Source organism: Loxodonta africana, chromosome 5, assembly GCF_030014295.1.
Source record: "Loxodonta africana isolate mLoxAfr1 chromosome 5, mLoxAfr1.hap2, whole genome shotgun sequence".
Classification (NCBI taxonomy): Eukaryota; Metazoa; Chordata; class Mammalia; order Proboscidea; family Elephantidae; genus Loxodonta; species Loxodonta africana.
The window spans coordinates 161,572,085-161,599,948 of record NC_087346.1 but is presented as its reverse complement, the minus strand read 5'-3'; the positions used below and the strand labels follow the sequence as shown (position 1 = coordinate 161,599,948).

General features: G+C 54.3%; 2 protein-coding genes across 4 annotated transcripts; one reads left to right on the top strand and one right to left on the bottom strand.

Annotated features, from left to right (window-relative positions):
* The first annotated feature begins 25 nt into the window (after positions 1-25).
* TADA2B (transcriptional adaptor 2B) lies at positions 26-20,541 on the top strand. Of its 2 annotated transcripts, none has more exons than XM_010602009.3 (2): positions 26-339; positions 16,082-20,541. In XM_010602009.3, exons 1-2 carry the CDS (start codon positions 70-72, stop codon positions 17,072-17,074), a joined length of 1,263 nt encoding a protein of 420 aa, XP_010600311.2. In that variant the 5' UTR covers positions 26-69; the 3' UTR covers positions 17,075-20,541. The 2 variants fall into 2 exon arrangements, with proteins under 2 accessions (XP_010600311.2, XP_010600312.2); XM_010602010.3 differs by lacking the exon at positions 26-339 and adding an exon at positions 15,759-15,982.
* On the bottom strand, positions 20,533-26,781 carry GRPEL1 (GrpE like 1, mitochondrial). Of its 2 annotated transcripts, none has more exons than XM_064286210.1 (4): positions 26,695-26,781; positions 24,088-24,250; positions 22,529-22,610; positions 20,533-21,233 (listed from the first exon to the last, which is right to left on the bottom strand). In XM_064286210.1, exons 1-4 carry the CDS (start codon positions 26,754-26,756, stop codon positions 20,887-20,889), a joined length of 654 nt encoding a protein of 217 aa, XP_064142280.1. In that variant the 5' UTR covers positions 26,757-26,781; the 3' UTR covers positions 20,533-20,886. The 2 variants fall into 2 exon arrangements, with proteins under 2 accessions (XP_064142280.1, XP_064142279.1); XM_064286209.1 differs by having other exon boundaries at positions 24,088-24,301; positions 26,695-26,766.
* Positions 26,782-27,864: the final 1,083 nt, after the last annotated feature.

The window sequence follows — 27,864 nt, the reverse complement described above, 5'->3', positions numbered from 1 at the left end:
CGGCGGCGGCGGTTGCGCGGCGGCGGGGGGCGCGACGGCGGGGCTGTCGGCGGCGCGCCCCGCGGGAAGATGGCGGAGCTCGGCAAGAAGTACTGCGTGTACTGCCTGGCGGAGGTGAGCCCTCTGCGCTTCCGCTGCACCGAGTGCCAGGACATCGAGCTGTGCCCCGAGTGCTTCTCGGCCGGCGCCGAGATCGGCCACCACCGGCGCTACCACGGCTACCAGCTGGTGGACGGCGGCCGCTTCACGCTCTGGGGGCCCGAGGCCGAGGGCGGCTGGACCAGCCGCGAGGAGCAGCTGCTGCTGGACGCCATCGAGCAGTTCGGCTTCGGGAACTGGGTGAGCGGGGCCCGGGGCCGGAGACCCGAGCGGGGGACGGGGACCTCGGGGCGGAGACCCGACCGGGGGACGGGGACCTCGGGGCGGAGACCCGAGCGGGGGACGGGGACCTCGGGGCGGAGACCCGACGCCTGGACGGAGACCTCGGGGTGGAGACCCGACCCCGGGACGGGGACCCTGGGCTGGGGACCCCAGGCTGGAGACGTTGACTCCTGGGCTGGAGATGCTCACCTCAGGCCCACTGTCAGCTCCCTGGAGGGGCGTCCCAGCTTTGGGCGCTGCTGGAGAAGGCTTCCCCCCGATAGGGAAAAGGACCACTTGACTCACTCATTTCTACTGCACCGCTGAAGGCTGGTAAGGCAGGCACAGCCAACAAACAGCCTGTTTAGAGACGGGAAGACTGAGGCTCAGCAAAGTTAAGGTAATATGCCCGAGACCGCATCGCCAGGAGCTGGGGCTTGCTGAACACAGAGCCCCCTTCCTGACCTTTCAGGACACTTCCAGTAGGGATTTACTGAGTGCAGGCGACGGCAGGACCTGGCACCGTAGCTGAGTAGGGGTCATGGAGGTACGCCTCACCGACTTGACAGAATGGTCAGGAAGGTCAGTGGGAGGACAGCAAGCTTCACAGATACCATGGGGCTTGTCTGCTTTGTGTCTGTGGCTCCCTTTGCTCTCTGTGGTGGTTTGCGCCATGCTAGTGTGTGAGCTTTGTGGGTCCCTACAGTACGCAGGGAGTCCCTGGGTAGTGCACATGGTTAATGTGCTCAGCTGCTAACCAGAAAGTGGGAGGTTCAAGTCCACGCACAGGCGCCTCAGAAGAAAGGCTTGGTGATCCATTTCTGGAAAATAAGCCGCTGAAGACCCTGTGGAGCACAGTCCGCTCTGACACACGGGGCTGCCGGGGGTCACGGTCGACTTGACAGCAGCTGGAAAGATACCCAGGATGCTGTGCAGTGAGTGGTCAGTAAATGGCAAGCAGAGGGTCCTGGAGGAGGAACAGGGGTCCTGGGTGTTTGCCCACCTTACACGTCAGTAAAGACTTTCTCTGTGGAGGAGGAGGTGATAGCTGCTCTGGTTTCACTTACACCGCAGGGTAGCGTGTTGGGCTCCTTGAGAGAGGGAAGCCGGGGGCTCCTTGAGAGAGGGAAGCAGGGGTTCTTCTCCAGATGGGCTCCCAGAAGCTCTCTGTGTCCCAGTGGAGCCTCCGAGCTGGTCCCCGTCATTCATGTCTCCAGAGCTCTCCACGTGCCGTGACCAGAGTGACCTTTTAAAAACAAGCTGCATCTTCTTGCTTTTCCCAGGCTCCCAGGTCCATTCAGATTAGACCCCCGGCCAGTGGGGCTCATCGCTCCCCGCCCTCCGGGATCATTCTTTATTTTCTGTCCTACTGCCCTCCCACAGTCTTTTTACTGGATGTCCATGCCTCACCAAGACGCACCCTCCGCACGCCATCTTCCTTCGTGTGGCTAAGGTGCTGGTGGGCTGCAAGCCTGTGAGTGCCTGGCACCTGCAGGTTCTCAGTGTCTCAGGAGACTTCCCAGCAGCCCTGCGTGGGAGCTCCTAACCACACTGTCTGCACAAGAGCAAGATGCTGGAAATGAAGACAAGGGTAGTGTGTTGGAAGAAGCATGGGCTGGAAGTGGGGAGGCCTTTTCCGAAGTAATCTTTCCCAGGCTTAGTGTGTACACAGGTCACCTGGGGAGCCTGTTAAAGTGCTGGGACTGGGTCTTGGTCCCAGGGCGAGGCCTGAATATCTGTATTCCGAACAAGCCTCGGCTGCGTAGACCAGGTAGTGAGGTCTCTTCCTCTCTGGCCGTGCTGTCCTGGGCCAGTCGCTCTGTCCCTGGGTTCCGTTCTTCACCCAAGGCTCTTCTGCAGCTTTGGATTGTGGTTATCTCATGTGCACACGTGTGTACGTGTATGTGCGCGTGAGCGATCATTTTTTAGGACCTGTTTCCACGTGCCAGTCACTGGGCCTGGCTTTTGACACGCGTGTGTTCGTGGTCTTCACGGTTTGTGGTTCCAATTGAATGACAGTGACTCAGAAGTCGAGCCACTTGTCCAGGGTGCCATTCCTTTTCATGAGGGGGCAGGGTTTGGACGCGGGCCTGTCTGATTCCAAAGCCTGGGCCTTCGCCCTTTAGGAGCATTCAGTGATGTGGGCCAGGGACTGTGAGCTGTCAGTGCTGCTGAAGGTGTGGGTGGCTGGGAGGGCTGACAGGAGACCACCTCTTGGTGGCTTGGGAGGGTGCATGTGGGCGGGGCACTGGGGGAGGGTAGGGCTGAGTGTGGGTGCACACAGGAGGGGGTGGTGTGGGAATCGAGGCCAGTGATGTAGTTAATGGAGGAGGTCTCCGCCCTGATTTCCCAGCTGCAGGTGATGACACCGACCTGTTTGGTCTGGGATTCACAGAGGATGGAGCTGTGGCTGAGTACCGGGGCAGGGGCCGCGGGGCCAGCTGATGAGTGTTAGCAGGAGGCAGCGAGGCTTGGGGACGTGAGCATGCATGTGTCTGCCACCGTGTGTCGGGGCGTCTGTGACGACGAGGCTGTGGTGGAGAGGAGTTGTCAGGTGGACCGTGGCCCGCGGAGTTGGATCAATGGGCTCATTGAGAGCCGCGGCAGCCAGCTCCGGGCACCGTGCAGGACCGGAGCCTTGCGTGACAGCCCTGCTGGACCAGCAGATAGGAGGTGACACGCAGGTGGCCTGTGCTCAGTCTGGGGCTGCAGCCATCTGAGGAGGACTCTTGGGGAGTGGGATTCAAGGCCGCTTTCCGCGAGGTTTGAGTTCCGCAGAGAGACGCATGGGGCATTCTTTGTAGACTGAAGGGCTTGTGCCTGTGTGCAGACTCTCAGACCTGTTACTGGAGGGGGTGGTGTGCGTAGAGCTTCACCTTTTTAGGTGATGGACGTCTGCAAGGCCAGGTCAGACCATATGCGTGGATAGTCATTAATTCACCCGCTCGGCCAGTGCGTGGATGCTGTTGTACACCAGCCACCGTGCTATATACCCAGCCACCACCTCGTGGAAGGCACTGGTGAGAGCCATGCTTCGGGAGGTGGAGCTGCGGGCGCCACCAGGTGGACGGAGAGAGAGGTGGCTCCCGGGGTTCTAGCACCTGATGTGTTCAGGGCTGGGTGGGAGCGGGGGAGTGGGGGTGAGGTCCCATTTTGAAACTGCATGCCAGGCTGCCAGGGCACCCCTGGGGTGCAAAGCCACTCTAGATCTGGCAGTCACTGGGTGCTGAACGTTAACTCTGTCCCCTAGACCCCCCACCCCAGCCCTAGGGCAGGCGGGACCCCCTTAAAATGAGGACACCCCTGTGGGCTTGGAGGGTTGGGCACAGTGAATGGACACGGGCCAACTTGTGAACTGGGACTTCTGACTCTATGACCCTGAGACCCTGGGCCTCCCATCCCTGCTGGCTGCAGTCTCTGAGGGTGAGGGCTGGGAACAGGCATTTCTGGAAAGTTGCCTGGGGCTCCATATGCAACAGAGACCTCGCGGATGCCTTAGGGGCTGGGCAGGTCACCGGGCCCACAGGCTCCCTGCTCACAGCTTGAGGTCAGGGTGTCTCACACCACCCTCACTTTAGCCTCCCTGCTCCCCAGCTAGCGTGCATTCTGTCCCTCCCGTCCCTGCTGCACCTTTGCTCCCTCCACCCCGTGCTCCCTGTGGTGGCCTCAGTGTCCCAGCTGTTCACGGCATCACTGGGGTCCTTCTGAACTCTTTGTTCCTGGCACCACAGGCTCCCTGTGCTGCCATTGTCCTGACTCAGGAGAGGCACCCTCCCTGCCCCCAGCCCAGGCCGCAGTTTCTCCTGGGTTCATGCCGGTTCTGGCTGTAGGAGGATGGGGTGGGCATGGTCAGCCCTGCTTAGGGACGACGCTCTGGAGCCTCAGGCATTGGTAGCCCTGAGGAAACCGTGGTTCTAACTCTGAGCAGAGAAAAGCTGGCCCCCAACACCTCCTGCCCTGTGTTCTGGAAGGAGAATCCTGCCCACGGCACCTCCTGCCCTGTGTTCTGGACAGAGAATTTGGCCCATGGCACCTCCTGTCCTGTGTTCTGGAGGGAGAACCCGACCCATGGTACCTCCTAACCTGTGTTCTGGAGGGAGAATCCGGCCCACGGCACCTCCTGTCCTGTGTTCTGGAGGGAGAACCCGGCCCACGGCACCTCCTGCCCTGTGTTCTGGAGGGAGAACCTGGCCCACAGCATCTCCCGTCCTGTATTCTGGAGCTGAGAGCTTGGCTGAGCTGCCTTGTCAACAGACATGCTTGGCACTTCTTCAGTGTGGTTTTTCTAGAAAGAAAGGCAGAAGCCCTGTGGTCTGGGGTTGCTTGGCCTTTTTGTTAAGGGTCAGGAAGTTGTCAGCATGCGGACCCCTCTGTGTGTACCCCGACTTGTGAGAGGCGGCATGGGCAGGGACATGAGCCCTGCAGTCAGACGCCTGGGACCTAGATGGCTCAGTGGTTACTGGTCTCCGGACCTGGTTGGTTGCCCAGCCTCTGACCTGTGAGATGTGGTAGTAACACTGCTGCCTGGTGGGGTGGCTGTGAGGAGGAACTGAGACAACATGGGCAGCGGCATTATTAGCTGTTAGCGTTTTTATTTCTTCTTGACGAAGCCCTGGTGGGGCTGGCTACAGATCAGCAAGCAGATTGAGAGAAAAAGGACCTCAGTGCTAGTAGGTGTTGGGGCTAGCCTTTGAAATAGGCTCTGGGGGGTCACTGAAGGCTCCGTGGGTGAGGTGACCTGAGTAATAGTGATCACGGTATTTTATTACGTATTATTTATTATGTGAACAATGGCATCTGTAGAGTACAAGCTGTATGCCAGGGCTGGGCTCAGTGCTGACACATGCTAACTGCTTTAACCCCCACTCCCTCTGAAGGAGCGTTACCATCACCATGATTTGGATGAGGCGAGGGGAAACAGGCACAGAGAGGTTCAGTATTTTCTTCAGATGGCACAGCTCATAAGGGGCGGGGCCAGGATTTGAACCTGGACAGCCTGGCTCTGGAGCCTGGACACAGACTCAAGGGCATTTCCAGCTGTGGTGCCATGCAGCTGGGGCATCATGCAGCCGGGGCACCGTGTGGCGTGCAGCCGGGGCACTGTGAGGCTGAGCCAAGGCCAGAACTGGAGCCAAGGACGGATTCTAAAGGGCCCTGCGTGACACACGAGGAGTTTGGCTGATGCTGATGCATTAGTAGAACTTCCCAGACTTTCAGATTTTGTAGACGAGTCACACTGAAAAGGGATATTTTGGGGGCTGAGTTTAAAATTTCCCAAGTAAGGATATTAAAAAAAAAAAATGAAATTAGGGACTTACTATCAATTGCAGTTTCATAAAAGAGAGGTTATGTTTAATGCTTTTTAAATGGGAAGGACATGATCTTGGAATGGAGGACTGGCCTTTAAATTGAAAATTTAGCTTCAGGCAGAACTCAATCCATTGTCCTTATGATTTTTTTTTTGTAAACATTGTGTTGTTGGTGAAGGTTTACACAGGAGTTTAGGTTCCAGCCCAAGAATTTCTACCCAGGATGTTGAGTGACACTGGTTACATTCTTCACAACGCGTGAACTTTCTCACTGTTTCCGTTCTGGTTGTGCCGTTTCCATTCATCTAGTTTCCCTGCTCTCTTAACCTTCTCATCTTTGTTTTAAAGAAATTATTGACCATTTAGTCTCATATAGAAGATTTTTTGAAAGGTGCACATTATGTGCAGGTGATATTATTTTTTGAGCCAATCTGTTATTTAGCTATGAGGTGATCTCAGGGATTAGTTTCAGTTCAAGGTTTGGGAGTATCTCAGGACAGTTGTCTCGGGGAGTCCTCCAGTCTGAACCAGTCCAGTAGGTTTGGTTTGTTTTCTTTTTTAAAAGAACTTGTATTTTGTTGTACATTTTTCTCTCTTTCTACCTGGGACCATCTGTTGTGTCCCTCGTGAGAACGGTGGTTAGTAGTAGCTGGGTAACATATAGTTCTTCTGGTTTCAGGTAGATGAGGCTGTGGTATGTGTAGACTTTCTGTCCCGCAGACTAGTTTCTTCTTTGAATCTTTGGTTTCCTTCTTTCTCTTTTGCCTCAGATGAGTAGAGACCAATAATTGTATGTCTGTATGATTTTAAACTTCTCCGGAGACTGTCTGGGCCTGGCCTCAGGGGCTGTGCAGCAGGTGCCGGCTCCCGTTGGGAGTGGTCCAGCTGAATCTGCGCTTGAGGAAAGAACTGTGGGGGGACGAGTTGGGAGGGTGACTGGGGTGCAGTTGCCCAGGTAAGAGTGGCAGGGCTTAGCTGGAGAGGTGGCCACAGCAGTGTGTGGTGGTCACCAGCACGGCGGGGTGGACACGAAGAGGGGCCCTGAGTGCGCCCACTCTGCCTGTGATGACTCCCTTCTGGCAGGGCTGACCACGGGGATTTCTCCCAGGATGTGGGTTTCTCTGAACTGCTCTTCCTGTCCCTACCCAGGTGCTGGAATCCCGTACTAGTGAGCAAGAAATGGCTGGAAGGAGACTAGACCGCCAAAGAGCCTGATGGGCGAATGGTTACCAATTTAGGGTGCTCCTTGCTTTTTTCCGAAGAGGCAGCCTTGGCCCTCTGTTGGTTCACCCAGTCCGGCGTCCTTGGAGAAGTCGTCTTAGGGGCACAAAGAGGCAGCCTTGGCCCTCTGTCGGTTCACCGAGTCCGGTGTCCTTGGAGAAGTCGTCTTAGGGGCACAAAGAGGCAGCCTTGGCCCTCTGTCGGTTCACCCAGTCTGGTGTCCTTGGAGAAGTCGTCTTAGGGGCACAAAGAGGCAGCCTTGGCCCTCTGTCAGTTCACCCAGTCCGGTGTCCATGGAGAAGTTGTCCTGGGACGCATTTTCCTTTTTTTCCTGAAATGCTTTAAAGGGAACAGCACTCTTATCTCTCATCTTTTTTACAAAGAGCAAGTCTTCATTTTTTCCTTTTAAAAAGCAAACATAAAGGAATAACAAGCCCTGGAATTGTTTCTCTGTTCACTTTGGGCTCCTTACCTGTTACTGTGCGCTGTGGTGGGAAGTCCCCAGTTCAGGACACAGTTGTCTTCCTTGTGTTTAGTCGCACTTGAAGGTTCTCTTCAAATCTCATTCCCCCAGACCCACTTCTCTGGCTGCTGCCTGCATACCCAGCCACCATCTGCCCACCCACCCATTCATCATCCGTCCATCCATTTACCCATCTGTCATGGAGCCAACTGTGTTCCCCCAAAATATATGTCAACTTTGTTAGGCCATAATTCCCAGTACTGTGTGATTGTTCTCCATTTGGTGATTGGTATAATTTTCCTAAGTGTTGTAAATCCTAATCTCTGCCTGTGGTTAATGAGGCAAGATTGGATTACGCTGAAGAGGATTAGGGTGGGATGTAACATCTTGCTCAGGTCACACCCCTGATCCAATGTGAAGGGAGTTTTCCCTGGGATGTGGCCTGCATCACCTTTTATCTTACAAGAGATGAAAGGGAATCCTGCAGAAAGGGGGGCCTCATACCACTAAGAAAACAGTGCTGGGAGCAGAGTGCATCCTTTGGACCCGGGGTTCCTGCATGGAAAAGCTCCTAGACCGGGGAAGATTGATGACAAAGACCTTTCTCCAGGGCTGACAGAGAAAGCCTTCTTCTGGAGCTGATGTCCTGAGTTTGGACTTCTAGCCTACTAGACTGTGAGAGAATAAATTTCTCTTTGTTAAAGCCATCCACTTGTGATATTTCTGTTATAGCAGCACCAGATGACAAAGACACCATCCAACAACCTATTCATCATCCTTCCAACCGTCCATCCATCCATCCTATTATCCATCCAACCATCCGTCCACTCACCATCCATCCTACCATCTATCCATCCTTCCTTCCTCTCATCTAACCAACCTTCCTTCCTTCCATTCATTATCTATCCATCCATCCTTCTGCCAATCATCCATCCACCATCTATCCACCCACCCACCCATCCATCCATCCGCCCCCCATCCACCTGTCCATCCACCCATCATCTATGCACCCACCATCCATCCATCTACCTGCCACCCATCCATCCACCATCCATTATCCGTCAATCCAGATTAAGCAAAAGCTTCGACTGTTAATAGGTGAGGGGATAACTGGCCTTCATTGTTGCTATGCTGATGTCATGGTGACATTCATGGCCTGACAGAAGTGTCTCCTCACTTGCAGGAGGGAGGCAAGCCACAAGAGAGGCTCCTGTCAGGCTAGGAGAAAACGTCTAGCCCGTAACTGGCAGTAGTGACCGCCATGCGCAGTGTGATTTGGCTTCGTAGACCTGCCACCCTCTGGATTGGTTAGGCTTGCACTGTGTCACAGCTCTGGGTTTGGGCTACCCCGTCGTGACCCCACTCTCCACTGCCTGGCATGTTCTCATGGATCACTAAGCCGACTTGGAGTCCTGGGGTGGTTCACTGTCAGCTGTAGCTGGTGATAGCCTGGCTCTCCTAGTGGTGGCCCTTCAGCTGCCCTTAAACCCAAACCCAGTGCCATCGAGTCGATTCCAATTCATAGCGACCCTATAGGGACAGAGTAGAGCTGCCCCATAGAGTTTCCAAGGAGCCTTAGGTGGTGGTTAATGTTGATGAGTGATAGGGATCCAGGTGGGCAAGGCTCCAGTCCCTCTGACCCTGTGGCTTCGTGAGTCCACAGAGCCTGTGTCCATCTGAGAGTCCGAGTCTCCCCTAATGAGCTGACCAGGACTGGGGAGTAGCATTGCCCATGGCTGCCCACCCCCAGGAGAGGAACTCAGATCCCTGTGGACGTGAAGAAAGATGGCTTTCACATGATAAAGCCTGGTGTGATCAGTGGTCAGCCTGCCATCCCCCAAGCCTGAGGAGCCTGGATGTTTGCTGTGACCATTAAGTGCCCCCCACTGATAGGGTGTGGCCTCGCTGGTGGACACAGGCACTCCAGCATTCCCTCTCCATGCACCTTCTCACCACTGTGGTTGGTTTTTTATTTTTTTTATGTTGCATGGAAATCTTGTTGTTAGGTGCCACAGAGTCTGTTCCGACTCATAGCGACCACGTGTACAACAGAACGAAACACTGCCTGGTCCTGTGCCATTCTCACAATCATGTTTGAGCCCATTGTTGCAGCCACTATGTCCATCCATCTCATTGGCATCTCACTCTTTTTCACTGACCCTCTGCTTTATCAAGCACGACGTCCTTCTCCAGGGACTGATCCCTCCTGACAACATGTTCAAAGTATGTGAGATGTAGTCTTGACATCCTTGCTTCTAAGGAGCCTTCTGGTTGCGCTTCCAAGACAGATTTGTTCGTTCTTCTGGCAGTCCATGGTATATTCAATATTCATCAACACCATAATTCAAAAGTGTCAATTCTTCTTTGGTCTTCCTTATCCATGTCCAGCTTTTCTATGCATATGAGGCAATTGAAAATACCATGGCTTGGGTCAGGTGCACTTTAGTCCTTAAAGTGACATCTTTGTTTTTTAATGCTTTTTAATACTTTTGCAGCAGATTTGCCCAATGCAATGTGTTGTTTGATTTCTTGACTGCTACTTCACTGGGTGTTGATTGTGGATCCAAGTAAAATGAAATCCTTTACAACTTCAACCTTTTCTCCATTTATCATGGTGTTGCTTATTGGTCCAGTTGTGAGAATTTTTGTTTTCTTTATGTTATGGTGTTATCCATTCTGAAGGCTGTGGTCTTATGATCTTCAACAATGAGTGCTTCAATTCCCCTTCTCTTTCAGCAAGCAAGGTTATGTCATCTGCATAATACGGGTTTTTAATGAGTCTTCTTCTAGTTCTGATGCCACCTTCTTCTTCGTATAGTCCAGCTTCTCAGGTTATTTGCTCAGCATGCGGATTGAATAAGTATGGTGAAAGGAAACAACAACCCTGATGCACACATTTCCTGATTCTAAACCACGTAGTATCCCCTTGTTATTTCTGACAGCTACCTCTTGGTTTATGTACAGGTTCCTCATAAGCACAATTAAGTGTTCCGGAATTCCCATTCTTTGCTTTGCTACCCATAACTTATGATCCACACAGTCGAATGCCTTAGCAGAGTCCATAAAACACAGGTAGACATCCTTCTGGTATTCTCTGCTTTCAGCCAAGATCTTCTGACGTCAGCAATGATATCCCTCGTTCCACGTCATCTTCTGAGTCCCGCTTGAATTCCTGACAGTTTCCTGTCCATATACTGCTGCAGCCGCTTTTGAATGATCTTCAGCAAAACTTTCTTGTGTGTGATATTAATGATGTTGTTCGATAATTTCTGCATTTGGTTGGATCACATTTCTTGGGAATAGGCATAAATATGGATCTCTTCCAGTGGGTTGGTCAGGTAGCTGTCTTCCAAAGTTCTTGGCATAGACGAGTGAGCACTTCCAGCAGTACATCTTTTTGTTGAAACATCTCAATTGATATTCCATCAATTCCTGGGGCCTTGTTTTTCGCCAATGCCTTCAGAGCAGCTTGGACTTCTTCCTTCAGTACCATCGGTTCCTAATCATATGCCACCTCTTGAAATGGTTGAACATTGACCAGTTCTTTTTGGTATAATGACTCTGTATATTCCTTCTATCTTCTGTTCATACTTCCTGCATCGTTCAATATTTTCGCTATAGAGTCCTTCAGTATTCCAACCGTAGGCTTGAATTTTCTCTTCAGTTCATTCAGCTTTAGAAATGTCGAGTGTGTTCTTCTTTTGGTTTTCTATCTCCAGGTCTTTGTGCTTTCATTATAATGTTTTACTTTGTCGTCTCGAGCCACCTTCTGAAATCTTCTGTTCAGCTCTTTTACTTCATTTCTTCCTTTTGCTTTAGCTGCTCGACGTTCAAGAGCAAGTTTCAGAGTCTCTTGTGACATCGATTTTGGTCTTTTCTTTCTTTGCTGTCTTTTTAACGATCTCTTGTTTTCTTCACGTATGAAGTCCTTGATGTCATTCCACAACGCGTCTGGTCTTCAATCATTAGTGTTCAACGCATCAAATCTATTCTTGCGGTGGTCTCTAAATTCAGGTAGGATATACTTCAGGTCGTACTTTGGCTCTCATGACTCGTTTGAATTTTCTTCAGCTTCGTGTTGAACTTGCATATGAGCAGTCGATGGTCTATTTCGCAGTTGGCCCCTGGCCTTGTTCTGATATTGAGCTTTTCCATCAGCTCTTTCCACAGATGTAGTTGATTTGATTCCTGTGTATTCCATCTGGCAAGGTCTGTGTGTACAGTCACCATTTATGTTGGTGAAAAAAGGTCTTTGCAGTGGAGAAGTCGTTGGTCTTGTAAAAGTCAATCATGCAATCTCTGGCATCGTTTCTATCGCCAAGGCCATATTTTCGAACAACCAGTCCTTTGTCTCCAACTTTCACACTCCAATCACCAGGAATTATCATTGCATCCTGATTGCATGTTTGATCAATTTTGGACTGCAGAAGTTGGTAGAACTCTTCAGTTCCTCATTTTTGGCATTAGTGGTTGGTGGATGAGTTTGAATAATAGTCGTATTAGCTGGTCTTCCTTGTAGGCGTATGGATAGTATCCTATTACTGACAGCATTGTACTTCAGGATAGATCTTGAAATGTTTTTTTTGTTGATGAATGCAACACCATTCCTTTTCGAGTTGTCATTCCCAGCATAGTAGACCGAATGATTGTCTAATTCAGAATGGCCAATACCAGTCCATTTCAGCTCATTAGTGCCTAGAATATCGATCTTTATGCCTTCTCTTTCATTTTTCATGACTTACAGTTTTCCTAGATTAAAACTTCATACATTCCAGGTTCTGATTATTAATAGATGTTTGCATCTGTTTCTTCTCACTTTGAGTCGTGCCGCATCAGCAAATGGAGGTCTGGAAAGCTTGACTCCATCCACGTCATTAAGGTCGACTGTGAGGAGGCAGCTCTTCCCCAGTTGTATTTTCGGCGCCTTCCAACGTGAGGGGCTCATCTTCCGGCACTGTATCAGACAGTGTTCCGCTGCTGTTCATAAGGTGTTCACACTGACCAGCTTTTTCAGAAGTAGACTGCCGGGTCCTTCTTCCTGGTCTGTCTTAGTCTGGAAGCTCAGCCGAAACCCGTCCTTCATGAGTGACTCTGCTGGTATCTGAAATACCAGTGGCACAGTTTCCAGCATCACAGCAACATGCAAGCCACCGCAGCACGACAAACTGACAGACGAGTAGTGGATTTAAATCTTACACCCTCAAACAGGATTCTGAGGCATAATTCAACTTCACTTTAAAAAATTTTTGTTTTGAAATAATTTGAGATTTACCAAAAAAATTGCAGAGATAGTGCACAGAGCTCCCATAGCTTCCCCAGAGACTGTCTCCCCCACCGTGTGCCTGGGGAGAGCTGGGTCACGTGGCACCACTGTCCCACAGACCTGGGCCGGGTGCCTCGCTGCCTACAGCTGTTCCACCTCTGACAGGTTGCCTGTCAGGAGGTGACGTGCTGAGGCATTTCGGCTGGCTGTGTCATAGAAGGTTCCCTCACTCGGACTGCTGCTTGTTCATGAGTCACTCAAGCAGCTGAGTCTGGGGGACGAGCCCCTCACGTGGCACTTATATCTAGTACAGGTTTTCTTTAATTTTATACTCATTACGTTGAAAAATTAAGGGTCCCAAGAAAATGTGCAGTGGCGAGGCTGCCTCCTTGCGTGGCCCTGCCAGCCTGGTGTCTTGTGACATTACAGCATTTCCGGACTCGCCCACGGCAGATGCTGGTCACCTTCCACCCTTCACACGGAGGCGCTGTGCCCAGGGCGGAAACAGCTGAGGGGACGCGGCTGAAGGGGGGATGTACTTGTGCCAGTGGGTGGATGTGGCTGAGAGAGGACACAGCTAAGGGGGAACTTGGCCATACCAACAGGGGGACATGGCTATGCCAGGGGAGGACATGGCTGGAGGGGCCGTGGCCATGGTGGATGTCACTGAGGGGGGATGAGGCTGTGCTGGGGAAATAGGCGGTTGAGAGGACACAGCTGAGTGGGGACGTGGCCGTGTGGAGGGAGGACCAGGCGTGGCAGTGGCCCTGTGCCCCCGCTGTGACACACTCAGGCTGCTCTGCCTCACCCTCCCAGACTCAGGTAGAGGGAAGGGGGCGCAGACCAAGTGTGTGGGTGCCCTGGGTCTGTCAGACACTGCGCATGGCGCCAGAGCCACTTTCTGGGATGTGATGTCCATCCTCAGCGGGCGCTCAGAGCTCACAGCGTGGCTCGGTTAGCGGGCAGCCTCCCTCTGGACTTCACAGGACGGAGCCCAGGGCCGTGGCCTGGTCCTCTTGCAGAGCCTGGCTCAGCAGTCAGGCCTCGCGTCTACTCCGCCCTGGTCACCTTCCGCCCTTTACATGGAGGTGCTGTGCCCGGGGGGAAACGGCTGTACTGGGGTTGTGAGGGCACAAGGGGGGTGCCACATACTCGTGGGGAGTGCCTGAGATGGACAGAAGCTGGTGCTGAGGGACGGGGACACTGTGAGGACTAGGGCTCCAGCCCACTGAGGCCGTCCCTCTCAGTGTGGGGCCAGGGGCCGCTCTGTTACTGAGGTGGCCAGTTGTTCTCTGCCCAGAGGCCAGTGTTGGTCACAGGACTGTGGCGGGGCTGGACAACGGCCGCTCACTGCCTGCCTGGCACACCTGTGTGGCCTCACATGGTGTGGCTGCTGCAGGTGTGGCCCCTGCCCCTTCCCCTGCATCACTGTGGACCCTGAGAGCAGGCGAGACTGAGGTAGTAGGTGGAGTGCTGGGGGAGCCCAGCGGGCCAGGACTCTAGAGTGGGGACCCATGCTTGTGAACGGCGTGTGACTTTTCTCCAGGTGCCTCCTGGGAAAATGTAAAGAGTGGGTTGATGCTGTGCATTTTTTAAAGAAGTCCTATAAACTGCGCGGTCTCCAGGCCGGAATCTCCTTCTGATTCTGACCCTGGCATTGCCCTTTTCGATTCTGAGACACCCCTCACTGTGTCTCAGGGCCACCTTTTCGCTCTCCCTTTGAGTGATGCCCCTGGTGCCAGCAGGCAGTGGTGGCCAGCACGACCTTGTCTGGAAGGCAAGCCAGTGGACAAGGCCCTGCATCTCACCACCATCAGCAGGCACGGCAGGTTGTTTTCAGGGTGCACTTGGCCTGGGGTGCAGAGCTGGTCTGGCTGTTTTGGGGGCTGTGTGCCTGCACCCGGGGTGAGCTGCTGCGCAGGAGTGCCTCTTCACGCCTGGCAGGCTGAGGGTAGCTCCCAGCGAGGGGCAGCGGCTGGGGAGCAGCCCTTCAGGGTGGGAGGGAACGGGGTACTGATAAGCGGCTGCTGGCTTGTGAGTCGCACCGTGGGAATCACTCTAAAGTGGTTTCGTGGTCGACTTTAAGGAAGAGGCCTCTTAGCAGAGGAAGAGATTGAGGGTGTTATACAACTTCCTGCTATTAATAAACCTGTGTCGTGGGTTACCTTCTTGCAGGAGCTGTGAAGGTTCCAGGCCTGTGGCTGGTTCCAGCTGGCCATGTACTGTGGATGCCGTTATAAGTGACCGTAGCTCCGTTTCAGCCACTCACTGAGTCCTTGTGTCCTGGAGGACAGGGCTCACGTGGGGGCGAGGTGGACAGCACTGCCCTTCCTCTCCACATGGCGGGAAGTGTGGTGGGCAGGACGTGGAGAGCCGGGTGGGACTCTGGACTCTGCCGTGGGTCCCTTGGACGCATCTGTTCCCTGGCCTAGGAAGGAGGAAGTGTGAGCCGGAGGAGGCCGGGCAGCGCAGGATTCAGAGTCCTTGTTCAGCCCAGACAGGCGGCTCTTGAGGGCATGGGGTTTACTGCCAAGGTGGCAGTGCCAACTAGGTGCTGCTAGTCAGAGGTTCTTTTTCTTCTGTGGTGAAAATAAACATAATAAAACATAGGCCACAGCAGCGTCCACATGTGCACCTCAGCTGTTCTTCAAGCACCCATTCTCCCTGTCCTTCTCCAAAATATTCCACCACCATTAACATGAACTCAGTGCCCCCTAAGCAAAAACGGCTTCGTCCTCTTCCCTCCCCGCTCCAGTAACCGCTGATCATCTTTGGTTTCTGTCTGCCTATTTCACACGAGTGAGATGTACAGTTTCTGTCCTTTGTGACTGACTCCACTCAGCATGATGTTTTCAGGGTCCATCCACGCTGTGGCATTCCTCAGGACCTCGTTTCTCTTGATGGCTGACTAATATTCCCTTGTGTGGATGGACACACTCTGTGTATCCATTGACTGCTTGGGGACATGTTGGTTTCCACCTTTCGGCTGCTGCGAGAAGTGCTGCAGTGAACGTGGGTGTACAGCTTCGGTTTGCGTTGCTGCCTTCACTTCTGGGTGTGTACCTAGGATTGTGATTGCTGGGTCATTGGTTCTCTGTTCAACTTTTTGAGAAACCACCATGTTGTTTTCCACAGTGGCTGCACCATTTACGTTCCCGCCAGCAGTAGGTGAGGGCCTCAAGTCGGTGGCCTTTTCAGGACCGATGAGGGGTGCAGTCTGAGGCGTAGGCTTTGGTCTCGGTGCTGCCACCACTTAACACCATGACCGGGCAGGCCCCACCTTGCTGGGTTGTCACTTTCTCGTGCACAGGAGCATCTCGGGGCCCTCCACCCTGGGCATCACTGTGGTGGACCACTCGAGAGCAAGTGGGTAACGGAGTAACATCTGGGAGGCGGGGACGAGGGTGGTGGGAAGCTACCGGGCAGTGTCAGTGGGTGTGAGCTTGCCATGCTGTCTTTTTACAGGAGGACATGGCCGCTCATGTGGGCGCGTCTCGCACGCCCCAGGAGGTGATGGAGCACTATGTGAGCATGTATATCCACGGTAACCTGGGCAAGGCCTGCATCCCCGATACCATCCCCAACCGCGTCACAGACCACACGTGCCCTGGCGGCGGCCCGCTCTCGCCCAGCCTCACCACGCCGCTGCCCCCGCTGGACATCTCGGTGGCCGAGCAGCAGCAGCTGGGCTACATGCCTCTGCGGGACGACTACGAGATCGAGTACGACCAGGAGGCCGAGACGCTCATCAGCGGGCTCTCGGTGAACTACGACGACGACGACGTGGAGATCGAGCTCAAGCGCGCCCACGTGGACATGTATGTGCGGAAGCTGCGGGAGAGGCAGCGGCGCAAGAACATCGCCCGCGACTACAACCTGGTGCCGGCCTTCCTGGGCAAGGACCGCAAGGACAAGGACAAGGCTGCCAAGCGTAAGGTCACCAAGGAGGAGAAGGAGCTGCGGCTCAAGCTGCGGCCGCTGTACCAGTTCATGTCCTGCAAAGAGTTCGATGACCTGTTTGAGAACATGCACAAGGAGAAGGTGCTGCGCGCCAAGATCCGGGAGCTGCAGCGCTACCGGCGCAACGGCATCACCAAGATGGAGGAGTCGGCCGAGTACGAGGCTGCGCGGCACAAGCGGGAGAAGAGAAAGGAGAACAAGAGCCTCGCCGCCTCCAAGAGGGGCAAGGAGGATGGCCGGGACGGCGAGTTTGCGGCCATCGAGCACCTGCCTGGCTTCGAGCTGCTGTCGGACCGCGAGAAGGTGCTGTGCAGTTCTCTGAACCTGAGCCCTGCGCGCTACGTGACCGCCAAGACCATCATCATCAAAGATCACCTGCAGAAGCGGCAGGGCATCCCCGCCAAGAGTCGTCTCCCCAGCTACCTGGACAAGGTCCTGAAGAAAAGGATTCTGAATTTCCTCACAGAGAGCGGCTGGATATCCAGGGACGCCTCTTGAGGCCGGTGCTGTGGCCGTGCCTGGCTCGTGGGAGCTGGGGCGGAGGAGCCACCGTTTGCCCGTTGTTGCTCTTTGTAAAGAACCCGAGGTCCTTTTCTAAGACTGCTCCCACGTCCTCTGAGAAGCAGTAGTAACACACAGTCCTTAAGTCCCACTTCCAGGCGATCTGCCGCTAAGCGACCGTCTGGACAAGGTTGCGAGAGTGGGTCGTCTGCTCTAACCCGTCAGCTGGCTTCCCTGTGAGCACAGACCAGCTGCCTGGGCCCCTCTGAGCCCACAGCTGCCGCCCTGGCAGCACAGCCCGGCACGCAGCACTTTAGATGGCCGGTCGGGGCAGCACCTCCTCCGCGTCACATGTGAGACAGTGAGGGGAGGGAAGGCCTCAAGGCGGGAAGCCCAGTGGGACACAGCAGCACCTCGAGTGTCCACACGGCTACACAGCCTGCCTGTGGCTTACTTTGGGAAGGGCAGGTCCCCACAGTGGGGACACAGGACCCCCTTGGCAGAGCTTCTTAGGGGTCTGCTGAGGGTGCTGGCCGCTGCTGGCCAGCACCTGCCTCGGAAGGCTGCGTTCAGAGCCCTGGGTTAGCTTCCTCCAGGATCTTCCTCCTGCTGCAATACGTTTCTCACTAGAAATGACCATGCTAGCCAGCCTGTCTTCTTTAGGGCGTTGCCGGGCCCCTCCAGACTAGCCAAGAGAACCAGGAGCTATCCTGTGGGGGCCCTGGCACGGGGGAACAGGGCGCCTCTGACCCCCTGCTTCTCTATCCTGAGTCAGACTTCAGAGCCCTCTTTAACAGTCATTTCTGAGGCCTCTTTCAGGGCCATGTACGGTACCCTCCTGTGACGTGAAGGCTGTCTTCCAGCTGCTCAGGCCTCTCACGCCCACAGCCTGCTCTACAGCAGCCCACGCGGTGGTGTCTGACGTAGTGTCCCGAGCATCTCCCTCTCCTGCCCGTTGGTACCAAGACTGTTACCTTCCCAGGGCATTTGGGCTTGAGGTTACATTAAAGCAAAGTTATCTGAAAGAAAAAACCTCATGATTTCCAAGGAAAACTTAATTATGGTGCCTTTTCTTTTTTTTTTTGGTTGTTTCACTGCATTTACCCTAAGGGAGATTTTCCCCATTAAATAAAACATTTCAAGTACTTTACACGGCTTTTGTTGAGACGCTGTGCGCTGGCTGAGGGGCACCGTGCCAGTCAGTCCCCTAGGCTTGCTTTGCCAACGTGGAGTATGGTACCATGGGTGACTGCCTCGGGGATGTGCGGGTAGATACGGCTGAGACCGTCCACTCTGACCCGTAGCAGAGCTGGTTTTTTCACAACTGTCTTAGGTAGTGGTTCTCAAAGTGGGGCTGTCACCGGGGGACCCCACTTTGTCCTCCTGGGTCAGGGACTGCATTTTCAGACCCCCAAGAGACTGGCGTGCATGGAAGCTCGTGGACCACTGGTTTTAGCTACACCAGCATCTCATTCATTGATTTTCTACAACATGGGAGTCCCGGTTCAGTGAGGTCCTATAAATGGCGCTGCTGCCCAGGAGCTGCCCAGCTAGGCTCTGAGCTGAGCGGGGTTTTAGCATGTCATCTGGGTGGCCTATTTAAAGCAGCATGGTTGAACATACAGTTAAATCACGGTCCGTGTTAGCACGTTAGAGGGGACCGGCTACCTTCCCTCAGTCCAACTGTTGAGGCTCTGTCCTCACCCCGCTGCCCGTTCAGACCTACCACGATCCTATTTTAAATTTTTCCAAAACTTAAACCAGCTGTAACTTTGACCTGAAAGTCAGGTGATTCTTCAACTATTCCCAGTAATGCTCTGATTGCCACACGCCATGAGTTACTGAAACCCAGACCCAGAAGTCACTGTCACCCCTCATATCTCGGCCAAGTTGGGGATGGTGTCACCACTGCTGGGCACCCGCAGGCATCTCACCACGCACGTGCGCTGAGGCCCACTCGCAGTGCAGACCAGCACAGGACGCGTTCAGCTTGGCACTTCTGTACCAGACCGATTTCTCCAAAAGACATGTCAAGATGGCTTTCTGCTAAGTGGAAATGCTTTCCTACCACCCTCCCTCCCTAGAAGTAGCGTCACAGCCAGAGATGTCATCTGTGAGCTGGCGCACTGGGGCCCGGTGGGGCTGGTTCGAGTTCTCCACACTCCAGTGTGACCAGCAGGTAGTGAACAAGCCTTTCATCCGCGTAAATGTGGACGTCACTAAGTGGTGTTTCCCGTTTGCTGCACCCGAATGGCTGGGACTCACTGAGGGATGCTGGCCAGCGGAGCTGCACCGACTACATGCCTTCCAGGCCTTTGACCAGCACAGCTGGGGCTGCACACCTCATGCGAGTGGGCGTGAAGACTGCTTTGGCCCTGCCTCCATGTGACAGGTGAGTTCCACAGGACAAGGGCAAGGCTCTGGCTCCCAGCGTGCCTTCCCCAGGACACTGGGCTGCCTCAAGTTCTGGAAGGTTCTGACCAACAACTTAAGGCAGCTTAGAAGAAAACGGTATAAGGGAATCGCATGGGAATATTACCGACGTCTCTCAAAATGATAAGCGAAACAAAGCTGAGTGCACTGCCGTTTTCAACAGTAAGTGGATTTAGCAGTATCAGCCTCTTGGAAGCAGGTGGCGGAAGGGTACTGTTTTCTCAGTGTAAGCGATACCTCAATCATTCGATCTCTTGCTAAGCCCTCGATGTGAACGAATGTAAACGGAGTGGAAGGTCAGGGCCATCCCTGCCAGGCGGGTGCATGCATGTCCTTGCTGGGGCTCAGACTGTCTGCAGTCACCATAACAGCTGCGGAGGCCCAGGCCCACCTGTGACACAAAGCAAAGAAGTGGCTCCCTCTTCTGGGATAGCTTACATGCGTTCACGTGTTAACTATGCGATCTCAGGATTGGAGCCAAAAGGCAACACTAATTCACCTTTTCTTTGGGGCTCGAGGGTCTCTCCCAACAAGAGTTACCAAAAGTGGAAAGATAAGATGTTAGGGCTTTAATCCACCCTTAAATGGAAACATCAACATTTCAAGTCTGCCAAGCATATGACCCTCATTCTGACAAAGTCCTTCTTACTAGGGGATGTAACTCGAGTTGGTTAGCAACTATCTGAATAGAAATTAAAACATTTCTATGCTTAGATGAACAAAAACAGGGCAGAAAGAATCGATTTGGTCAAATTCAATTACTGGCAAAGTGAAGGTGGCAAGAAGCGCTAAGTGTGAATGTTTATGTCAGACCCCCAGAAAGAGGCCTTGAGCCAGTCATCTTCAGCAGCCAGGTAGTCACCAGTTACACACACACTCGCATGCATTCCTCACAAGGAGTATAAAAATGTCTTTAGCAAGAAAAACGTTTCAGCTCTCGCCTGTCCTCTTAACTGAGTGGGATGTAGCGGGCCAAGCATCCCAACAACTCGCGCGAGAGAGTGAGACACAGAGACGGCATGTCCAGGCAGCCAGATGAGGGTTCCCGAAGATGCTTTATTCATTTAAAGTAGCTTTACAACATCAGTTTGAGCAGATACAGCGTGATTCATGATACTCTCCCGCCCCGTAGTGTCCCGCAGGCCCTCTTTAAGTACGTGGGTCTAGGAGCTGTGTGCCAAAAGTCAGCGGACAGACCTCTAAGTTGGAATCTGTCTGACAGCTCAATTTTGCAGCCGGCTTGGTTTTCTCTTTAGCCACCGGTTACCTAAGCTTCCCAACAAGGTGTGGGAAAGGGCCAAAAGTATTTGTAGATGAGGACAGACGGGCCAGCCTTTCAAGAGTTACATCAAGTGACAGACAACCTTAAGCGGCAGCTACGCGTCCTTGACCACGCCAACCAGGGCGGGCCGCAGCGTGCGCCCGTGCAGCTTGTAGCCCACCTTGCTGACCAGCGCCACTGTGCCCGGCTCCTTGCCCTCCACCGGCGTGTGGAACAAGGCCTCATGCTCATAGGGGTTGAACTTGGCCCCAACAGGGTTCAGCTTGAGTAAGCCGTGTTTCGTGAACACCTTCTGGATCTGCAGCTCAGTCATGACCAGGCCCTCGTAGAGGCTCTTGAGGTGAGGGTTGTCTTCACTGACCTCCTCCTTCGGGATGCTCTGCGTGGCCTTCTCCAGAATGTCTGCCACCTCCAGCAGGTCCTTGCAGAAGCCCTGGATGCCTGTAAGAGCAGGGAGAGCAAATTCAGCTGCGTCTGTCCCACACCAACTACACAGGGTGGCTCACAGCCGCCAGCTTGCTGACTTCCTGCACAGGCTGCCCTTTTCTGCCCTGGGTTTCTATGGCTTCCTAATTACAGTCACTTCTGCACGAGACCAGAGCTAAGCAGGCATGAAGGACATTTGTTTTCACGCGATGAAGGGAAGATGGAAGACAGGCAGCTGAAAACTTGCAGAACCATTTCACCTGTAATTCTGCACTATACAAAGAAGGACCGCATCCCCCAAAGAGGACAGCTCTGCATAGAAACCGCACCGCACATGGGCAGCGAGAGCAGCGGGACTGGCACCCTACTGGCTGGGTTCCTTAATAGCTGGGTGAGCATGGTCAAGTTACCTCTCTGGCCCCAGAGGACAGTGACAGTTCCCAACCAGACGGTAGCAAGATTGAAAAAGTGAGCACCTGTCTTGCTTGCTGCTGAGAGACTGGCGAGAAGAGACCTGGGCTTCACTTCTGTGTGGCCGCTTTCCCTGTCTGACCTTGGACAAACCACTTAACCCCATTCTGAGCCGCAGGCCCTTTATCTACAACACGGGGAAAGTCCCACCTAGCTTCCTACTGCATGTAGACACTGCAGTGCTCAGATGGAAGCCTTGCAGTTCATAAATGCCACAGACGCAGAGTCCAGAGCGCCAGCTCCAGCACCGCAGCGGGGCCTTACTGGCCCTTTGACAGGTAGCAAGCCACTTAAGCTCTGTAAACCTCAATGATCCCAACTGTAAAATGGGAAGGCCAGTGACAGAAACAGTGAAAGGTGACAGTGCAAACATCTTAGGGGCCCTAAGTGTGGCGTAGTGGTTAAGAGCTACGGCTGCTAACGAAGGGGTCGGCAGTTCAAATCTACCAGACGCCCCTTGGAAACCATATGGGGCAGCTGTCTCACAGGGTCGCTACGAGTCAGAATTGATTCTACAGCAATGAGTTGAAGTGACATTAGTGTCTGCTGTCGGTAAGGAAGTGGATGTCTGGAGAGGCAGACTCACTGAAGTTCTCTGGCACATGCAGAAGAGGACCAAGCGTCCTGCTGAGTGAGACTCGCCCTGCGCTGGGCCTCAGCCAGCTAAGTGCTCGGTCTGCTCCTTAGCAGGCACTGGCAGAAGCACAGGGTCATCTCAAATGCCGGAGCAAGGGCCACGGGTCGTCCTCGCCGCCCCCCACCAGCCAGCCTGCCTCTGATACTGCTGGACCACCCCCCCGCCCTGCCCCGTACCAGCATCATCTAAGGTTCACAGTTACCATATAATTTTGCCTCCTCCACCAATTTTTGGCTCCTCTGCCGCAAGTTCTGAGTATCTGCCAAAGCGCGCTTGTATTTTTCCTTACAAAAACAAAAGCGTTTACGTGAGTAAAACGGAACAAATTGACAGGGAAGGAAACGAAACTGAAGAGTGAACACACATCAAACTCCAAGGTAAAGCTCAACTGACATCTATTATCACGCTGAGATTTCACTCTAGTCAGGGCGGCCCAGCGAGAGTAAAACTGTCAGTGTGTCTGTCCATCGGGTGGGAGGAAAAAAGGGACCCTGGTGTGCGCACTTCCACAGCCCAGCCCAGCCTCATCCAAACGCACGGCGGCAGGGAGAGGGGGACGGGGAGGGCTGCCTCTACCGTGGTTCTCCCCATCCTGTCAGCCCTCCAGGCGGGGCCACCAGGTTCCTCACGGAATTCCCAGCCCAGGAACCCTGGAACCCTTGTTGGGGCAACCAGAGCAGGCTCCCAAGCCCTTGGAGGACAGGCTGAGGACAACACGTGTGGGCTGAGCAGAGGCCTCTCCCCACCCATGAGCCTTTGGTGGTTCAGCTGTTGCCGAGGAGGTGACTCAGTTCATTTACTGTGTGACCACCATTAAATCCTGGTGACTTCCTCAGTGCTCACCACTCTCCTGTCATCTGGCCTCCTGAGTCTCCATACTTTTTAACACCTACTCAGTCTGCGAGGGCCTCTGAAGTCCATTCGCTTTCAATCCTCAGGTATTACAGGCCATGGTTAAGAGCAAGGGCTCCACGCCAGACTAGTCCAGTTTAAATCCCGGCTCTGCCACTTCGTAGCTAGGTGATCTTTCTGCGCCTCAGTTTCCTCATCTTGTAAAGTGGGGATATTATCAGTTTACTCAGAGAGTTAACCAAAAAAATCAAACCCAGTGCTGTCGAGTCGATTCCGACTCACACCGACCCTATAGGACAGGGTAGAACTGCCCCATAGAGTTTCCAAGATGCACCTGGCGGATTCGAACTGCTGACCCTTTGGTTAGCAGCCGTAGCACTTAACCACTACGCCACCAGGGTCTCCTCAGAGGGTTACGAGGGTCAATATGTGGAGCTTCCAGCAGTGCTAGCACTTGTGTTTCATGTTGTTCTCAAATCCTTAGAGAACTTGATATTGCCACCCTTATTTTTCCACGTGGAGCTTATCTATATAATAAAATCCATGTTACTAACAAGTTCATAAAATTGCCAACTCCCACGACTACCACACAACCACATCCCCACTCCTAGCTCCTATAATTTTTTGGTTCCTTCCACAGTTTAACCCACCCTCCCAGGAATCCCTCCTTTGAAAAGACCGTTTTAAGCCTTAATTTACCACAATGTACATAGCACAAAAAGATTATTCTCATGACAGAACCAGAGCAACAAACACCTGGGCAAATGACAAAACTGTGCTGGAATTTGGTCTTTGCATCAATAAAACTCGGAGGCTGACTGAAGGCTCTCCGGGACACGTCTGTCTTGCCCGCAGAAAACACTCCAGTTCAGCAGCTTACCCCCTCCTGCAGAGCCAGCCAGGCCTTACCACCGTCTCCTTTAGCTGCTCCTCGAGCTTGGCCTTCTCCTCCAAGAGCACCTTCTCTGGGGACGGAGGGTCTGCTTTCTGTTCATTCGGACCCGAGTCCTCCTCCAAGTTCTGGCCGTCGTTCTTTTGTTTGGTGGCCGTGCACAGCGACCGGGGAACAGGCCTACAGAAAAGGCCACACGTTGGGAGTGAAGACTTGTGTTTGTTCTTTTGCCTGTTAAAGTCAGATGTACCGGTTTAGAAAGTTGGGATAGTTTTAAACTATTTGCCATTGATTTGTCGGGGAGAAAAGCTTTCCGGGTCTAATAAAGGCAAACCACATTTGATGTACGTTGTTGTTAGCTGCTGTGGGGTCAGTCACCAATGCGTGGTGACCCCAAGTACGAGATCAGACCACTGTAAGCCACAGGGTTTTCACTGGCCGATTTTTGTAATTAGGTAATGAGCCTTTCTTCCTAGTCCATCTCAGTCTGGATCTCTCCTGAAACCTGTCTGGCGTCACAGCAACACACCAGCCTCCACTGACAGATGGGTGGTGGCTTCACGAGGTACACTGGCCAGGAATTGGCTGCCCACCCAGAAGGGGAGAACACCACCACAGAGCCCCCACTACCTCCATTTGAACCACAGAAGCTATTATATAAAATCTGCAAGACATGCCTAACCTGGTATGTCCACATGCCAAGGATAAACCGCTACCCTCCTCTTTCCATCCCAAACATCTCCTCCTGAGCAATGTCATCCAGACCCCCTCCCCCGGCCCCCTGCCCTCTGGAGCAGCTACTCCTGGCAGTGAGGCCTGGTGCTGCTACTGATTACAGAAAAGACCAGGCAGGGATTTTGCCCACAGGGCACTTAACAGTCATGCAAAAAAAAAAAAAAAACAAAACTGGGGGGTTTAAAGGTGGTAAAAGAGGGGCCAAGTGCTTTGGAGTGTCAGAGTGGGAGAACATTTCTCACCCAGGGAAACAGAAGACGTGAAGGGCTGTGTGCAGAGGCTCTGAATGACAGGTCAGCACACACACAGCCAAGGTGAAGGGATGGGTGCCGTCCAGGGGACAGGGACAGCTGGCACCAAGCCATGGCAGTGAGAAAACGTGGGACATAAATGGGCAAACACGAAAACTCTCTCAGGTGACTTCAGGTATTACCCAATCTGATCCCCACACCAGAAAGGTGAAGTGCTACGCCCAAGATCACAAGCCATCAGCGAACGACAACAGAAGTCTTAAAAACCCAGGTTTCCTTGCCAGGACCAGTGGCACTTTTTATTATGCCACAGTCCAATCTGAAAGTAAACGCCATTCAGTTTTTTTCCCCAGATTAAAAAAAGACAGCCCAGATGAACAAAAGGCTCTCTGCACCTAAGCCTGTACCTACAAGAGTGTCCGCTGCAGCTGCAGCTGCAGTCCCAAGTATTGTGCTGTGACTAAAAGAGCGAGTTAAACTGTTGTCTCCTGGATACACTACGGAGCCCTGGTGGCGCAGTGGAGCTCAGCTGCTAACCAAAAAGTCGGCAGTTTGAACCCACCAGCCACTCCTTGCAAACCCTACGAGGCAGTTCTACTCTGTCCTATAGGGCCACTGTGCGTCCTCACAGATGTGCTACTGGCAGGGCTTCGAACAGGTTGGTTCTGGTCCAAACCCCCGATGAGAAACTACATTTCCACCCCAGATACACCGAATCACAATCCACATTTTAACAAGATTCCCAGGTGACTCTTATAGTAAATTTTGAGATCCACTTCTCTACTCGTGGCTCTCAGAATTGGTCTCTAACCAGCAGCACTGGCGTCGCCTGGGAACCTGTTATAAGCCTATGGGGCACTGTTAGGGGAACAAAGCCTTTTTATGCAGGTGTTACAGCTGGGTCCCTGCGCTTTGCACCCACGTAGTTGTGTTTTATATAATTTACTCCGCTGGCAACTGGATGCAGCTGCCCGGTCTCCCCACCCAGGAGGTGAGCTGAGAGCAGACCGCATCTCGCCCACCAGCGGCTTCTCTAACAAGCCCTTCCTTCCGACAAGAAGCCGCAGGCTGACAAAGTGGGAAAAGGAGAGGCGACGGCCCCGACTGACACGCGGGTCCGCAGGCGGCGACGGGCGCAGGGGCTGAGGAAGCTGGCGGCGAGGGAGGACCGCCCCTCCCGCCCCAGACCCCGACCCCGGAGACCCCCGCCCCCCGGCACCCCGCCCCTCCCACCCGAGACCCCGACCCCGGGAACCCCCGCCCCTCCCGCCCGAGACCCCGACCCCGGGGACCCCCGCCCCTCCCGCCCGAGACCCCGACCCCGGGGACCCCCGCCCCTCCCGCCCGAGACCCCGACCCCGGGGACCCCCGCCCCTCCCGCCCGAGACCCCGACCCCGGGGACCCCCGCCCTTCCCGCCCGAGACCCCGACCCCGGGGACCCCCGCCCCTCCCGCCCGAGACCCCCCCCCCGGTGCCCCCGATTTCCCAGGCCCCGCGGTCCGCAGACTTCGGCCGGAGCCACTCGGGGCTTGTGGACGCCCAGCTCCCGGGCCCGCCCGACTCGGGTCGCGGGCCGCTGCCAGAGCAGTGGCGCCCCGAGAATCCGCGCCCCCGGCTGAGACAGGGGCGCCACTTACCCGAGAGACCGCGCTAAGGCCGGGAAAGCGCACCGCGCCAGCCCCACGCACCGACCCGCCATGACGCCCGCCGCCACTGCGCACGCGTCCTCGAGTTGCGCAACATGCGCAGACTCCGTGCCTATCTCCCCGCCCACCTACCCCCATCAGCCAATCCGAATAGCATATTATATGATGACAGAGAACACTCACCAATAACTGCGGTTCGGGGGCGGGTGCTGAAGCCTTCCGGCGCCGCAGAAGGTGAAGAGGTGAAAGGTGAAGGGACGGGGGGAGGGGACTCTGTGGGCGGGGCGTAACTAGGGAAGAGCCAATGGGGAGGAAGCACGGGGGCGGGGCGGAGGCGCGCGGCCGCACGCGCCGGAAGCCGAGTTCCGGCTGCGGCGTCTCACCGTGAGCAGCGGGAGGGCCGCGGGAACCGCGCGTTCCCGGCCTGCGTCGCCCCTCCGGCCTCGCGTCTCGGGCCCGCCGGCGCCCGGTCGCCCCGTTCCCGTCACGTCCCGTCACCGCTGCGGGAACAGTGCCGGGCTCGCAGCCCTCGGTACCGCGCTCCGCAGCCGCAGCGGCCGTGTGGACCGAGCAGAGCCGCCCCGCAGGGCCCAGGGAAGCCGCCTCCACGCCGTTCTCCGCCGGCCGGCCGCCTAGCTGGAACCGCCGACCCGTGTCAGCAGCCGGGCGGTCGCTTAACCGCTGCACCACCAGCTTCCTTTTAATGGAAATATGCGTGTATATTATTTTTTGTATTTCCAGTTTTGTCAAAATAAGGTGCAATGAATAACAAGATAGGAACAGGACATACGAAAACTTTTGGGACACAACCGAAGCTCACAGATTGAAATGTTTTAATTTTTCCAACCGAAGTCAGTGCTTCAGGCGAGGTCCGGGAGCAGCCGGGGTGCTGGGAGACGTGGCCCCAATTGGGCTGTGTCCCCCCCGGTCATCCCGACAGCGTGGGGCCCAGTGGGCTCGGGACTGACCGGAGCCTCTGGTCTCCCAAGTGAGGAGTCAGCTGTGACACTGCGTTTGTTGAGGCCAAATCATCTGTTCTTCGGCTTTATTCCCATTAAAACCATTTATTCAACTCACGTTGACAGAGCACCCGCTGGGTGCCAGGTCCTCGGACACCTGCAGAAGGAAGCAAACAGCCAAAGTCAGAGGGTGGGATGTCCC